The sequence below is a fragment of the Pochonia chlamydosporia genome, chromosome 7 (assembly GCF_001653235.2).
Source record: "Pochonia chlamydosporia 170 chromosome 7, whole genome shotgun sequence".
Taxonomy (NCBI): Eukaryota; Fungi; Ascomycota; class Sordariomycetes; order Hypocreales; family Clavicipitaceae; genus Pochonia; species Pochonia chlamydosporia.
This window is the reverse complement of record NC_035796.1, coordinates 2,177,918-2,193,970: the sequence shown is the minus strand read 5'-3', so window position 1 is coordinate 2,193,970 and position 16,053 is coordinate 2,177,918. Positions and strand designations below refer to the sequence as shown.

At 50.3% G+C, this 16,053-nt stretch overlaps 5 protein-coding genes across 5 annotated transcripts; 2 read left to right on the top strand and 3 right to left on the bottom strand.

The window, feature by feature from the left end:
* Window positions 1-359: 359 nt before the first annotated feature.
* Window positions 360-3,145, bottom strand: VFPPC_09517 (lysophospholipase precursor; the record flags this gene model as incomplete). The annotated part of the gene is made up of 4 exons (XM_018288039.1): window positions 360-1,492; window positions 1,552-1,701; window positions 1,764-2,315; window positions 2,779-3,145. 4 exons carry the CDS (start codon window positions 3,143-3,145, stop codon window positions 360-362), a joined length of 2,202 nt encoding a protein of 733 aa, XP_018139420.1.
* Window positions 3,146-6,001: 2,856 nt separating this feature from the next.
* Window positions 6,002-7,878, top strand: VFPPC_09518 (hypothetical protein; the record flags this gene model as incomplete). Its single annotated transcript, XM_018288040.1, has 4 exons — window positions 6,002-6,355; window positions 6,418-6,528; window positions 6,597-6,790; window positions 6,855-7,878. 4 exons carry the CDS (start codon window positions 6,002-6,004, stop codon window positions 7,876-7,878), a joined length of 1,683 nt encoding a protein of 560 aa, XP_018139421.1.
* Window positions 7,879-11,253: 3,375 nt separating this feature from the next.
* Window positions 11,254-11,550, bottom strand: VFPPC_18134 (hypothetical protein; the record flags this gene model as incomplete). The annotated part of the gene is made up of 1 exon (XM_022429790.1): window positions 11,254-11,550. One exon carries the CDS (start codon window positions 11,548-11,550, stop codon window positions 11,254-11,256), a length of 297 nt encoding a protein of 98 aa, XP_022285202.1.
* Window positions 11,551-11,966: 416 nt separating this feature from the next.
* On the bottom strand, window positions 11,967-13,054 carry VFPPC_18133 (hypothetical protein; the record flags this gene model as incomplete). Its single annotated transcript, XM_022429789.1, has 4 exons — window positions 11,967-12,199; window positions 12,347-12,529; window positions 12,572-12,722; window positions 12,767-13,054. 4 exons carry the CDS (start codon window positions 13,052-13,054, stop codon window positions 11,967-11,969), a joined length of 855 nt encoding a protein of 284 aa, XP_022285201.1.
* A 412-nt stretch (window positions 13,055-13,466) lies between these two features.
* VFPPC_09522 (dicarboxylic amino acid permease) lies at window positions 13,467-15,284 on the top strand (the record flags this gene model as incomplete). The annotated part of the gene is made up of 2 exons (XM_018288043.1): window positions 13,467-13,867; window positions 13,961-15,284. The coding sequence occupies 2 exons, from the start codon at window positions 13,467-13,469 to the stop codon at window positions 15,282-15,284; spliced, it is 1,725 nt and encodes a 574-aa protein (XP_018139425.1).
* Window positions 15,285-16,053: the final 769 nt, after the last annotated feature.

The following is a 16,053-nucleotide window of genomic DNA, read 5'->3' as shown; positions in this document are numbered from 1 at the left end:
TCCGCGATCCAACTGTAGCGGCAGTGCTTATTGCAAAGAGAAGAGGCATTCTTCCACAGTTTGGCGTGGCAGGGAGTGCCTCCTGTGCTCATATGAAGCCTGTACATGAGGCTTGGTAAACCAGCGTGAATCCCTCTTCACATCCAAGTTAGAGTTTGTTTCCCTTCAAAGACTCATGTCACACCTCATGTATATAACTAATATAGCGAGAATCTCATCATAATCTCGAAATCTTGAGCATACCCAGTTCCTCATTAGATCCAACCCATGGGGAGACCACATGCAAAACATGAACGCACACTACACCGGAATTTGCCATCCACTTCACACCACTTCACACAGGTATAACACTCCAGGCATCAAATTGAGAGCATCATCCCCAGAACCAGAGACAATAATACCGTCCCAGCCCACGGCCCTTCCCTCCATCCCCCAGAACTCTCAATAACCATCTGCGGCTCAAACGTCGAAGGCACAGTCGAATTCGTCGTCCCATTCCAGCAATACCTCGAAAAGCAGTCCGCACACACCGTCGGCACCTTTGTCCCCGTCCTCTCCAAACTCCTCGCCAGTATAGCGCAGCCCACGCAGACCGTCCAATTCCCATCCACAGACCCATTCCCCATAGTCGCAACATTATACCCATTCCCAATAATCTGATCCCTATCCGAATCATTATACGACAAATCAAACGTGGAAACATTAGAGAAGAACGTATACGGCGTATTCGGCAAATACACAATCAGCGCACCCGCCGACGAATTCCCACACCCAAAAAACGTAGGCCTCCTATTCAACCCCAAGTTCACAAAGGAATTCACATCCGGCACCACGGGAAAAGCAGTATTATTCGTCTCCGCATCACTATTCCGGCCGTACGAAGCGACCATACTCGTCCCATTCGGCCAGTACGTCTGCGTATCCGCCGACCCGTCAACCGCAAAAATAACATCCACATCCCGATCTTTCAGCGTAAGCGGGTGCAGCGGTATATTCTCCAGCGCCTCACCACCGTCCACCAAAGTGAGCAGCGTGGTGTTCGCGTTTTTGTTGCTGCCGCTGTTGTACTTGTAGAATGGGTTCGGCCAGCTTGCGATATCGCGGTTCGCCTCGCCGACATTGCCGAGCGTGCGGTTCAGTGCGCTGGTGAGAAAGTCGGGGACGCCGGATACTTTGCCGATCTGCAGGAAGGCCTGGTTGAAGAGGGAGGAGGAGGTGCCCATTACGAAGCCGGCGTTGTCGACGCCGGCGTAGCATTTTGCGGTTCGGCTGACGGCGCCGTTGTTGAAGTCGGAGCCTACGTATTTGAGAGGGGCGAAGGCCGCGGCTTCGGGGTCGTAGGAGCCCATTTCCCAGGGGTTGAATTCGATGACGGTTGCGTTGGGGGGCACTTGGAGTTGTCCGGCGGCTCGTTCGAGGGCAATGATGATGGGCATGGGGGAGTTGGCGGTTTTGAATTCGGTGTCGTTGGCGATGGATGAGAAGGTGTATGCTAACACATAAGGAGTGAGTCTTGACTGGTGAGTTTGAGCTTGGAAAGGTTGGAAATACCTGGTCCTCCGTCAGTCGAATTCACAAGCTGATAAGACAGAGCCCGGCCCCAATAATCTGTAATGGTCGTGTTGAAGCCAGCATCGGATTTATCCTCCACAGCTTGATGTAGCTCTCTGTAGTACTGGCCAGCTCTCAGTCCATCCGGCCCTGGTTGCAACACGTCAGTAAAATACCACTCACAATATATCGCAACGCCATAGAAAACAAACCTTCCAGAATTGAATCGCCAAACTGCCAAAGCGTACTCAGAAACCCGCTCGTCGACAACACAATCGAGTCCACCGTCGTGAAATTCTGGACAAACAGACTTCCCACCAGCCAGCTTCCTCCAGACAACCCGCTCAAATACGTCGTGGCCTGCAGTAACCCGCCGAGTTGGCCCTTCGTAGTAGAATTAGACGTCCGGTTATCAAACGCTGAGATTGCGCCCGCGCCGTTCATGAGCGCCCGGTATCCGCCTCCGGAGATGGCGACGCCAATGCGAGGCAATAAGGCGCTCTTGTTCCCGCCATTGACGTCCTTTACGATGTTGTCGATGTAAGTGCTTGTATCTAGGCCGCTTATGTTGAAACGAGTGAGGAGGCTTTTCAATGCCGGGATGGTGTTGTTGTCACGGAGCTTGAGCCATGCCGTTTCATGATCGGAGAGGCCGGTAGCAGCCCGAATTGTCGGCCGGGGAGACGGACATGCTACGGAGGCTGGGGCGTAGCCTTTGGGGGCGTCTGGTGCGGCTCGTTGCTCAATTGCGGTGCATGATGCTGCTATTGTTTGTTAATTTGTGGTGGGTTTGTGTTATCTTTATGCGTTGGCTTACATTGAAGGGAGAAAAGCAAAACGACAAGCATAGAGATGGGATTGGAGGCTAACATTGTCACAAACGAAGTGGTTGTGATTTGTGCTAGTTTACCGGGACCTACAGCTAAAAACGTGTAGCTACAGCTTCACAAGGCACCAAAGGTCAAGGGCCCTGAATAAATTATTTGTGTTTCTTATAAAAGAGAGGATAATCTAGCTATATTCGCGTTGCTATACTTGTGGCTGCATCCCAAAATCACTATTAGCCCACGAATGCCACATCATAAACTTTCCTGCCGCCATCTTCAGCCGCTACCAAGAATATTGAAACGCTCTACATTGGAGAGTACGCCTGCGTTGGTTCTGGTCACGATTAGACTTTCACATGCCCCAATGCAGAAACAGGACCAAGACGAGAATCCGACTTACCAAATACAAACACCGCAACAGCCTGTCTCCCGCTGCCACCCAGCACTCGCATTGCAAAATCTTTCGACTCAACAGCATACTCAAACTTGCTGGGACCGACGTAGCGAATATCCCACGACATTGAAATCTTGTCATTGTCCCCGTATCCAACGATACGGTAGCTTACAGATCCAACGGTCCCGGCGCCCACATGCTTTGACTTACAGCGCCACATGCCACTCTCCCCGGCCCTGATCTCAACGGGCGGCTCAGACTCTGGCGTGTCGGTCATCCATTCGCCCTGGTCAAGTTGAGGGGACTGAGGATCGAGCGTGAGCTCTTCGTTGGTTTGGTTGAGGAGAATGACTATCAGCTCTCGAGCAGCCATTTTTGGTAAGTGTTTTGCTGGTTGGTTTGATATGATTGCACAACCATGACGCCAACGATGGGAAGGGAGCGGTTAATAAACTTAATGCCCATCGAGGTGCACAGCTGTTTTAATCGATTGTTTGAATGCCGTACATGGTCTGATATGTTTCTGTGGCTCGGTCTCGACTTTGAATTGGCGCAAGGCGGATCGCCGGATAGGGTTTGCTAAAGCCTCTTTTTCATGGAATCGCACGCCACCATCGTTGGCGAGCTTCATATTAGGGAGGGGCTGCACATCAATTTGATAGACCTAGTAAGGGAATTAAGCTACCGCCAACCAAGTCAGTTATTGCGACCCTATTCCCGTGACGTCTCGGGGGAAAAGTCTCTACCTGTCAATGTGGCGTCAAGATTGTGCTGTGACCTGGGGTAGGCGGTCCATCGCGAGACTCTTACAGGCTGCCTCCAAAACCCGCGCCGCATCATTATCTGTCGCTCCAAGATGACAGGCTCGTGGTGACTGTGGATCGAAACTGGAGAGAGGGCTTCGTGGTGCAGTTTTTCTTGGCTGCCCGCATTGATGGGGTGTTTGGTATCCTGAGTTAGCTTTAAGAGCCCTGTGTTTCGGATCAGAAGCTGCGGACATCGACAGTGTGCGTCGTGTAGATTGCACTGAAATATGGAAGAAGATTCCAAGTGAATCCACGATAACAGTAGACGTAAGATACTTCAAACGATATCGGATCAAACTGATCAGCCAAGGTACTATGTCCACGCCAAGAAAGGTTCGGGCCTTTTAAGTGCATTCCCGATGTCTCGCGTTGGTGTCTGCTTTGCAGAATCTTATGTTTCCCAGAGTGGCAAAATCAGAAGCAAAATTACACGACGGTGATTGGTTTTCCTCTGACTAGGACTCACCCCTCGATAGCTACATGATCAAGCTCCGTCAAGGAGGCTTCGTTTGATCCTGGTGCCAGCACACACGGATTTATCTAGCATTATCAGTCCTGAGAGCGAGATCTGCTTGTTTGCAGTGAAGCACTCACGGTTAATAGAGTTCATCCCTGACGCCATTTACTTCCTTGAGGATGTCTTGCCCAGAAGTTGTCAGGCACCCACGCCGTAATCTCCTTGGCTGCTTGTGCAGTACTCTGCAAAGTAACAGTACCGGTAGGACAAGTCAACTCTCTCCTCTCTGTGCTCGGATGGAGAATGCATCAAGTATTCGCCATTGTTGGTACCGTCTTTCGGAATGACACGCTGAGAGCCAGGGCGAGAATTGAGGGTGGAAGGAGCCATCATTTGGCTTGTTTCTTTTCTTTTCTTGTTTATAAGGTTGATCATCTCGAGGCCAATGTGCCACAAAATCGAATGCTCAGTACGACATGGAGTTGCCGCGGCAGGCATGTCAAGTGCTCCTTCCTACTTACGTAGTTGACATTTATTTATCACTCCCTGTTGTAGGTATCAGGGAAAGAGCTCCTTGGCAATCTGAGTCAAATGGGCAGGTGCAGATGCTTGACGGTTGGCAGCCATCAATTCGTGATCATTCTTGATGTCGCCTGGTTTTAAAATTTTCACAATCATCAAAGGTCCTATATAATTACAACTCCATTGCAATCCGCTTGAGGCGACAGAAAAACCGCTGGCACAATGTCCAAAAAGTCCTTCACCAAAACTAGCACGACTGTAATTTCCGGGGTGAGACCAGGGGGCTCGGAAGCTGCCGGTTTCTTCAGCTGCACCTACACCTGTGCCTGATGTCATGCGCCGTCTGGTACTCCGTACACACATCATGGACAGGCAGCAGATGTACGGAACTCCCGAGTGCAGGCCACGGTGGAAACTTTAATAATCTCGCAACGCACACGAGCAAGCTGACTACATGGGGACCGTATGGTGCACCTTCAACGTTGGGCCATCGCGGGTTATGCACGATCAGACCTAGACTGGTTCCACAGGCTCGAGGACAGGGCATGAGCATGGACTCAACAAAGCTGCTCGATCAGGAAGCCTTGGAGAGTCAAGGGTGACTACCTCGTGACTACAAGCGGGCTGGAGGCTGTGTTCTCGCGAAATATGGAACACAGAGTCGCAATGCAGGATCTTTGCATCGCTGTCGCCGAAATAAAGGCCAATTAACCCCTTACTTGGCGGCTATTTTGTTGCCAGACCAGGCAGAAAGCAATTGAAACTTGTCTGGTTGGTTCTGACTTCTGAGTCTTCTGAAGCCGGCGGCCTCCAACCCAGCGACTATTGCATCTGGCAAAATCGCAATCATCCAGATCCCCATGCGTGCAGAGAGCACAGGGAGTCTTTCGGGCAGATTTCCTATTCTGAAAAAGCGACAGAGTCTCCTGCTGTCCAATGCAGTCAAATGTTCCCTCGCTGACATGGAATCATTCTCTGCATGCTTCGCCACCGTTGGTTACTCGTCATGTCTGGTGGTGCCGCTACAGGCCGATAGTCGACATTTGATGGCCAGAAAGTTTCTCAAGCCTGGTGGGGCCTGAGCTGGCTCCAGTCATCAATCATTGTTGATTTCTCAGAGGCTCAGAAGCTCAGATCCCCAAGACATGGACTTCTCCACCGCCTATTCAAGGTCAGGTAGCACGGCATTACACCAGACTGTTCCTAGACTTGAGCTGTCCTCAAATGGGAAGCGGATCTGTGTGACCCTTGCCCATCGGGCTTCTATTTGACCTCCAGTCCTAACAGGACCTCCAAGAACCCCATTCTCGTGGCCATCTCAGATATACGCTCTTGCAACTTCATGATAGTGGCATGTCGAACGTTGACTTGGCTCTCTGTCACTGTTAACTTGGCTATCAGTCTTGTCCCGTCATCGCCGTCGGCGATGTAATTCAACATCACCATGGGCTCATTGAAGAAGGCCGCGTCCGACATGACCATCAAGCCGTACGCCATGTCCACTCGAACAAACAGCTTCACATACGAGCGACTCCATAAGGGCAGACAACTACGAAAACTACTGAGAGCCTGTTTGACTCGATGGGTCATGACGCTGGCCCTCTGTGCCTCCATATACGCCTTGTTATGGAGGTATTCAACCAAAGATGCCATGCCAAAGAAAATGAAGAAGGAGTTCAATACCCTAATTGTTGGTTTGTCCATTATGTTGAGTTTGAACCTCGCCAGTTCCTTGAAGCATATGGTGGCTATCCTGCGATGGTGGATGTTGAGCTTGAAAGAATGGCGGCCTCGAGAAGTAAATGAAACCGCGCAATTGCCCCCAGCTCGCACCACGCAAACATATCTAAAACCACTCAGGTCGATCTCATTCTCCAGAGCGAGAACATCAGCCGCATGGTTCGACTGATGCCCATCTCTCGACGGAATTCACTCCGCTTCTATGTCATCACATGGGTGCTTATCAACATGGTATGTTATTCCCTGGGAATACCCATGATAGGGTGGAGAGTTGACCTTTATACTGACCACTCTCTAAGGCTGCTCAAATTGGCCTCGCGTGCCTCGGTCTAACATACAATGTGAACGGCGCCGACAAACACGTACCTACGATCAATGGAACCGTCGCTGTTCCTGACTTGAGCCATATTCAGACAACTAGGGTCCTTGGATCGAACCAACAGACACCATCAAAACTGCATGCTATTAATGCACTCCGGTTCACAGCTAACAGGTGTGCGCCCAAGACGGCCCACGGCGTGAAGCTATTTATCAAGTAACTAACAGACTTTGTACAGTTATGGAGCGGCCAGCCTAACCAGCGGAGTCACGGCTCAAAATGCAACATTCAAGCCTATACGTCCTGGAACGGTATATAATCCCGACGTCAGCGCCGTGTACTGTAACAGCATCAACGCGAACTGTTACTCGACATTTTATGAGGCAACACCGGAGAACCTCAATTACTACATAATGGTAGCGACTAATCGCTGGGTTGCCACCTCCTCGAACTGTAGCTCGTTCAAAGTTACCAAAGGTGGAGATGGTTATGCTGCAACCATTACCATAGATGATGCAAACAAGACAACAATTGACATACCTGCACGGAACGGCCCCGGCCAAACAACATATATCGTAAATCCAGCCAAAGACCAGCACGACGGATGGAGCCTGGTTTCTGCATTTGAGGCGTCCGGAATCAACCCCTGGTTCTACAGGTGCAACATCTCTGTTGGTCCAGTTGTCAATGCCGTCACCAAGGAGCACAAACTCGGAAGAAACATTACGCTTCTCGCCCCAGCAGCGATTGCGCTGCAAGGTTATGGAGGATCTACGCCGACCAATGCCACCGACCCCATTCAATTTCAAAGCTACCCATCCGAGACCGTTTTCGGATCGCCAGCCGGAGGCGACGGCTTGTCCATGGGGTTGATTTCTAGCATTTTTGCGTCGGGTGTTATCGTAACTACTACACAGGCTAACACAAACATCAACGCGACTGGCCAACTACCTCTCCAGGGTATCACACTCGACATTGCCCATTGGTCTTATGTACACCTCATTCTCGGTCTCATCATGGGCTTGCAGTTGCTCTTCGCAATCATTTCCATCGTTTTATCAAACCAAGTAATGGTTAGAGACCACAGCCATTTCGGTGAGGCGGCCCTCTTGCGACCCACCATGTATGATCTGAGTTATCGGGCTGTCATGGCAAACGAAAAGGAAATTGCGAGCTTATTCCCTAAGACGGTGACGATGAGATATGTTCCAGGGGAGGATGGTACATATTACCTTCGCGTTAGAAATGACCGTGCATCATGATTTCGGTTGCGAGCATTTCAATTGGTACGGAGTTTGGAACAAAAGTAAAGGCAAACAGCATTTTTCATACGGAGCATCGTTCAACTCAAACGGGATACAAAAGCTTAGCATCATGCTCATTCACATTTACGCCGTGGATACACATTCGAGCCACTCCTTGATATCGGTGACAAGAGTGTCCGTTACCCGCTCATCAATCACTCCATCCTGCCAACTGACATCCACACACAGCGATTGACCTCCCACTGACACAACCGATATCGTAATAGCTGCCCCGGATGCCTGCGCGCTCAACGTAAACCTTGCTTCGTTTATTTTCCAGACATCCCCATCACCATCTCCAGTCCCCTCGCCATCCAACACCCCCAAGTTCGTCACGGCCCATCCCACTGTTCTCTGCTTCCCGACATGTTCGCTCATCATCTTCCTCCAATCCTTGACAAACTTCATCACTCCCAGTGTATTATCCCTCGTGCCCTTCTCCAACGCTACTCGTATTTCCCTCCGAACCTGCACCGCTACCACCCACATCATCTCCATCAAATCTTCTTTCCCATCACCCTCCCCACGAGCAATTTCCTCCCGCAGCCGCGACACCATCTTCTTACCAAACGCATGATACGTAGATGAACATATATTCCCAACAGTATTCTTATCCATCTCAGGTATAAGTCCCCGCATATCATACGCCGTCTCACTCCGAAACCCAGCCGCCTTCTCAGACGGCACGGATCCCGCCAACGAAACCAACGCAATGGCGTGCAATAACCCCGTCAGCGTAGTACCATGCTTCCTACACGCTGACACAACACTCTGAAGAAGTCTATCGCTGAACTTTAAGCTCCGAAGGGCTGTTTTATACGGAGATGTTCTGAACGGTGCCCAGTGCGCGGGGTACGTGAACACAGACGGCTTGTATTCCTCCCATAGCATGCTGCCCAGATAAGTTATACTGATGGGGTATTTGGCGCTCGACGCAGCAGCCGGGAAGTCGGTTATTTGTGGTAAATCCAGAATTCCATCTTTTATGTTTGCCGGTTCAGACGCGGAAGTAAGATGCTGCAGAAGTGACTGGTGGAAGATCTTGCCACTTACACCATCGCATATGGCGTGGTTCCAAACAAACAACACATCCAGCACATCTCCCGTCATAATAACGATCCGCCAACCAGGTCTTGTTTCTATATCTGGAAATTTCGTATCCAGTTGCTCTTGAAGAATGGCCTCCTTAGACGTATCGTGCTGCAGCCATGTGATGTGCTTTCGAAGATTGATACATGACAATTCGATAAATGAGGGAGATGGCGAGTCTTCGCCCACAATACCGACTTGAAGAATAGGATGTTGGAGGATAGTCCGCGCAATAGCAGCCTCGAAGTCTGTTCGGAGGGAATGGGGACGGGGTGTAGGGATGGTGTATTTTGCGTGGATTGCCGTGCCGATGTATTGGTCTAGGAGGTGTGCTGCCGTGTGGTAGAGTTCTCTGTGATGTGTTAGTGAGTGTTATGGGAGTTGGGAAGGGATATTTACAGATCTGCTAATTTCCGGATGATCCGTTTTGGGGATTCGGTGTCATTTGTGGGAGACATGGTGTTGGCATGGTTTGTAATTTTGAGGATATTTAATATGATACGGGGAGTGTGTTCCGTATATCAAGAGAATGTCACTGCGAGATTGGCGGTTTGTGTCTTTGAGATGAATGCTGTTGTAGGAGGAACCGCGCATGATGTTGCTGTGTTGTGCGATACGAGATACGTCCCCGCGCGGGAGGCTAACCTCCACACATGATACATGGTGATGAGAGAAGTCGATGCTCATTGTTGGCTCTAGATCTACGACATGACTACAGACATGAAGAGAGATATTTCTATTGAAGTGTTAGTGTTGGTGTATGACATAGGCCTGCTGGATGACATGTTTTCAGTATGGTGTCTGTACACAATATCTTGCTGTACGCATTCCATATTGGGTCAAAATATGGCATTTCCCTCAAAGCGGGCCATTGACAACGTCAAATTGGAACGACGACCGTAGGAGTACGGCTGTAGGAGTACAACCGTGCATAGGGTCAAGGATCGTGCATGAAAGTCGTCAGCTCATCTCCTCTCTACATGATGGCTGTGGACCAAGATAGTTCTAGAATGTCACGAAGGAAGCGGTACATCGCACCCCTTGTACTGCTGCAGGTGCTCCGTCTTGGTAGTGATATGTCTGTTTCACTGCATGCCTTGATACGTCTTTCGCTCCGCCGATCTTGGCAAACACTATGAGCCTGCTGGATCTTGTCGAAGCAATGCGAAATAGTTGGCTCTGACTGGTCGTGAGATATGCTCCTCCTATGTTCTCGGTTATACTCCTGCTCTCGTCGAACGAAAACCTGCTCACCGAGAAAGAAGCATCGCGGCACTGTGGAGGTTAATTAAGTCATTAAAGAGAGTCGATTGCCACAGTCAATAGGGAAATATATGCTACATGCTCCAGTACCCTTGTCAGCTAAAGTGGATTTACTATGGCGGTGCGTAATCTGAAGTTCATTTGTTTAAATAAACGATGACGTTTGGAGCTGTGAAGTAGTCAAACATCTGCTCTTATCTGGATCCCACATGGCTTACCACCCCTTCTAGATCTCTTCCTTTTGTAGACAATGAGGCACAACAGTGCTCCCAGGTGTGACGGCAGGATTTGGATTGGTCTTGTGCTCAGGTCCGGATGTGGCCGCGGAACCTGTAATATTGGGATTTGATACACCCAGTCATGCAGTGTCTTGGCATGCAAACGACTTCGTCCTGACCGAGAATATTTATGAGCCATTAAACACTGGCTAAGGTCCCCACGCTTTACCTGCCAAGCATCCCCATATCTCCAGGGCTGTTGAGTTTCGCCGCGGCAATGTCACCCGGCAAACAACTGGGCTAAACCTTAATCACAACATCAGCTTTCGTCAGCTCTTCAGGACACTTCCAGAAGGTGTAATGTAACTACCATTATGGCAGATATACTCAGGTCAGAGTCTCCGCCAAGACGGGTGGTATCGTGTTTATAGATCTCTTGAGATGTCTTGACGTGATGTAGTGCACAATAGTCAAGCATGGTGCAGACGTAACCTTTCTGCTACTGAATTCCATCACCGATATCCTAAATTGGGGGTTTTTTTCCCTTGTTCAGCGGCCAGGTGATCCTGGTTGACCAATGTGTGTTGGCTCATCAATTATCTTCGCCCAGACACACGGCTGACACTGTGTGGCGACAGCCGCTGACCTAACCCTGACTCTGAATCGCCTTTATCCGCCACATACCCACTTCGTCCTGATTACCAGACGACGGCATCTAACCGTGTGGCCGACAAGCTTATCCTCAACCTTCGCCAGAAAGGGCTTAGTGATGAAGTGGCTTGTGGCTGGTAAATCTCTTGTCGAAATGTCGCTGCCTGGCCCATCCATGACGGTTGGACGGTAACCTGTCCAACGGTCCTTTGCGGTCCAACAGGTGGTACTGTATTTCCCAAGCCTGATTCGCAAGGAGTAGTAGCCAAGTCCAATATTTGGTCAGTTTGAATGGTACCGCTGTTTCCCTCTTCCCCGCGGACCCTGGGGTCAGGGCCATCTCCCCACAGCTGTGACAGGCCTGGGGAAGCTCAGTATCCCATGGTGAGCTTAGCTGCAATCCGGCCATGGACCAACAACGTTGTCCACACAGCCACGGCGGGGAGAATGACACGAAAGAAGCAAGTGTCCGACAGAACTGCAGTCCTGGATGGATGAAGAGCAGGTGACGCGGTGGGAACCTGGTTTGCCTGGGTAATTGAGGATTGAATTTCGACTTGAATGCCCACCTTTGCGCCGCTTATCTCAAGTTTTTCTTGGCTCTCCACTTAGTCTTCTAGAACTGCTTCCTCGCATTGTGGGGTTTTGGGGTGAGACTGGGGTGTTGGGGAAAAGAATGAGTCGCGTTCACAGCTCTCGTCGGAAAGAATCGCATTTTTTCGCAAAAAAGCGCGCAGGCTGGACCGTATTCTTTGACTAGACACGTTCGCGAAGGACTCTCAATGTCAAGTTTTTGTTTCTTAGGCTTGGCGATGTCTCCCGTGGTCACTTACGTTGGTGGTGGCCACTTCGGTCAGGGGCAAGAGGTGGTCCGAGATAGTGAGCAGTCAGACGAGCCAACATTGGAAGGTAACTGAGTATTTGACCGTGCCAAGGACTGGTGCAAAATATGGCCCAATACCAATCCAAACATTGTGCATTGCAGTATGGATTGTAGTACTGTACTGTACGTACAATACACTGGCTGGTTTGCGCCGATGAATAAATCGACTCCAAGCCTTGGAACGGGCGATATTATGACCACTGACATTTCCCGATAGTCCACCAATCCATTCGAACAGCCATGTCAGCTCGGCTCCCCAATTAGCTTTTTGTCTTGAGGGTGGCATTCAGGTTGTCAAAGCAAGAGGCAGGGTTGCATTAGCCCATCAGTAGAACCATCAGCGCACCCTCATCCCATCCAGTCGAGTTCGTCAGCAGGAGAGGGGATGTCCCGTTGATGACGGCTCCGGGGAGACTTTCCCAGCCCCAGACTTGAGCTGTGCTTTGCTCACCCGTTCTTGTTGTGACAGACTGACAATTGTTCAAGTCCCCAGTCCCTGGCCCCTCTCATTCCCTCATTACATACGAGAAACGGGTTTGGCAGGGGCGGCTGTTGCAGGTCCCGTCCTCTTTTGTCTTGGGTAAATAAGCCATGGCTTGCCGCGGGCCTTGGCTGCTGGCTCGATCTGCGGCCAAGCTTCGCCATGAGATGGAGGCGCCAACAGTCACCACTCCACTCACACAGCCAACAGCCACACACTAATCATGACCAGGTTTGCCAAGTTCGCCCGACCCTTGTCAGCTTCCAGACCTCGCTTTGTGAACCAGCTCTGGTGGTCACGGCCTGGCCGTGTGGAAGGCAACCGGGCCATGGAGCATCTGGGTGCTGTTTTGACTTGTTCGGTGTGATCCGCTTCGTTGCTTGAAGCTGTGAAAGGTCTGGCCATCCATGTTAGGCGACGGATTGTCCCCACGCCGTGTGGGTTATTGTGCTGGTTCCACCATGAACTTGCAATCTGAGGGTGATCACACTGGAAGAGGCGAGGTGAGCCCCGGGGCGAGAGAGAGAAAGAGAGAGAGACGAGTGGCATCTCCTCCTGCTTGATAAAGGTGTGCCACCCCAGCCCTCTAGCTTCAGGCTTCGTTTGACCGTCTTGCTTGTACGAGCACAAGTCTTACGTGTTGGTATCGGTGCGTCTTGGTGAATTGTCTCCTCAGCCGCACGATCAATCCCCCAGGTTGTTATCAGCTGCAAGACAGAAAAAGAGTCTTGCCTGGTCTGGCCTGCTTGCTCGCCTCACCAAAATCCCTGCAGGCTGCTGCTGCACGGTTATAATTGGCAAGAGCGACCTCGACCGGTTGAGCTTGAGCCCCAGCACTCTCACGCGACCTCTTCGTCTCTTCAACTCTTAACTCTTGAAGGGTTCCTTGTCGCATTCACACTTTTTTCAATTTCACCTTGAACTTCCGATCCGTCCACTGGTACGCGGAATACACGCCACTATGAATTCAGACGGCATCTATGCCCGCCCGGGCAAAGGTGACGGCAATGGAAGTGATCCTGAGAAGGCCAGCATTCGACATAATCAATACGAGAATGTTGAGATCCGAGGTTTGGAGACCAACCCCGAGACTATGCTTCACAAGGGCCTCAAGGCTCGTCATATTACTATGATTGCCATTGGTGGTGCTCTTGGAACTGGTCTCATTGTTGGAACTGGCAAGGCTCTTGCTCAAGCTGGACCCGGATCTCTCTTTATTTCCTATACATTTGTCGGTATGCTCGTATTCATGGTTATGGCTGGTCTTGGTGAAATGGCTGCTTGGTTGCCATTGAGTGCTGGTTTCACTGGTTACGCTACTCGTTACTGCCATCCTTCTCTTGGATTTGCTCTTGGATGGTCGTAAGTTTTGTCCCGCCTTCTACATTGCGACCGTTGTGTTCGCAATGAGGTACTAGACCCGATGGGCATAATACTAACTCTCTTCCTCGACAGATACTGGATGAAGTATATTATTGTTACACCAAACCAGCTTACCGCCGCGTCTCTCGTCATTTCATTCTGGGTACCTCGCGAAAAGGTCAACCCAGGTGTCTTTGTTGCCATCTTCCTCGTCTTGATTGTATGTATCAACTACTTTGGAGGCATCAAGTTCTTCGGCGAGTTTGAATTTTGGCTGTCCTCGTTCAAGGTTATTGTCGTGGTTGGAATCATTCTCTTCGCCCTCATTATTGCTTGTGGTGGTGGCCCGAACAAGGATGCTACTGGCTTCAGATACTGGAACGACCCTGGTGCTTTTGCCCAGCTATACAAATCCGGTCCTCATGGCGCCCTAGGAAAGTTCATGGGATTCTGGTCCGTCATGGTTAACGCTACCTTTGCGTATCTCGGTACCGAGCTTGTTGGTGTAACTGCCGCCGAGGCCCAGAACCCCCGCCGATCTATCCCCAAGGCTATCAAGCTTACCTTTTATCGTATCTTGTTCTTCTACTGCCTTAGCGTCCTCCTCGTCGGCATGATCGTCCCTTACAACCACCCGAAGCTGGCATTTGCCAACAAGCAGACGACTGGTGCTAGCGCCAGTCCTTTCGTTGTCGCTGCCACCATCGCTGGTGTTTCAGGCTTGCCACATATCATCAACGCCTGTATCTGTGTCTTCGTCTTCTCCGCCGCCAACTCCGATCTTTACATTGCTAGCCGAACCCTCTACGGTCTTGCCAGTGACCGCGCCGCTCCTGCCATTTTCCGTCGCACCGACAGCCGTGGTGTCCCAGTACCTGCCCTTGCCGTGGGAACTGGATTTGCTTGCTTGGCTTTCATGGTTGTGTCTGATGACTCCAAGAAAGTTTTTGGATACTTTGTCAACTTGACAACCATCTTTGGTCTTTTGTCTTGGATCTCCCTTTTGGTCACTTACATCTACTTCCTCAAGGCTCGCCGCGCACAAAACATCCCCGACAGCGTCATGCCCTATGTCGCTCCCCAGGGTCTTATCGGAACTTATATTGCGCTCTTCTTCTGTATCCTTATTCTTCTCACCAAGAACTTTGATGTCTTTGTCCATCACGACGGCATTACATTCGACTACCAGAATTTCATCACTGGTTACCTGGGTGTTCCCTTGTACTTGATTCTGCTCTTTGGCCACATGATTGTCACCAAGAGCCGTGGGGTCAAGGCACACGAAGCCGATTTCTATGCCGGAAAGGACATCGTCGATCAAGAGGAGAACGACTTCCTGGAGCTCCAGAAGGAGAAGGCTGCTACCAGCCGTGGATGGGCCAAGTTCTACAACCGCTATGTCTCATGGCTGTTCTAAGCGGCGGTTACGAAAGGTTACGCACGTATTGGATTCATGTATGAATTTGGCTATGACTCGTCATTATTATGCAGTAGTACTCCGTAGATACCAGAATATAGTTTGAATTACTATTGTACTGTAGTAATGTTTCTGTTCAACGTCTCGCAACAGTCATTTTGGACTGTCTTATCTGAGTGACACATGTTAGTTATTGTTCTCTGCAACACCCTTAAGTGCACATGTCTCAGTCCCCAGACAGTCGTTTCCGGGCATTCAGCATTCCAGACAAACACAACAAACAGCAGTCTTACCCGCCCCGCTGGATCTAGACAGCCGCCAGAGATTTTACCAGGGTTCAATCACCCACCCTCCGGAGCTATCTCTACGTCTGTAGGTAGTCCGGCATCACGGCCCACAGCTTATCTACGGCTTCTGGCGGCCCCCAGTGGAGGCCAAAACCTCCGCTAATAGTGGGGAGAGATAATGATTTGGTGATTGTTGGAAACCAGAAAATTTTGATCGGTTTCTGTGAGGCCTGAAGCTGAGTTTCATTGTTGTGCGCGTTTATGTCAATGTTATTCAGGTGTGGATCTGACATTATGCTGGTCACATTGATTTATCTGTGCCGTGAGGGGTGCGTGCTCACTTTATCTAGATGCTTAACTGGAGCTTATTCAAAATGAAGATCCATCTAGGTAATCACCAATATACAAGTCAAGTAAAAAATTCTCAGAGAATCCATTCTTCTCTCATTATAAGATAACAAAGACCCATTTCGGACGCCGCA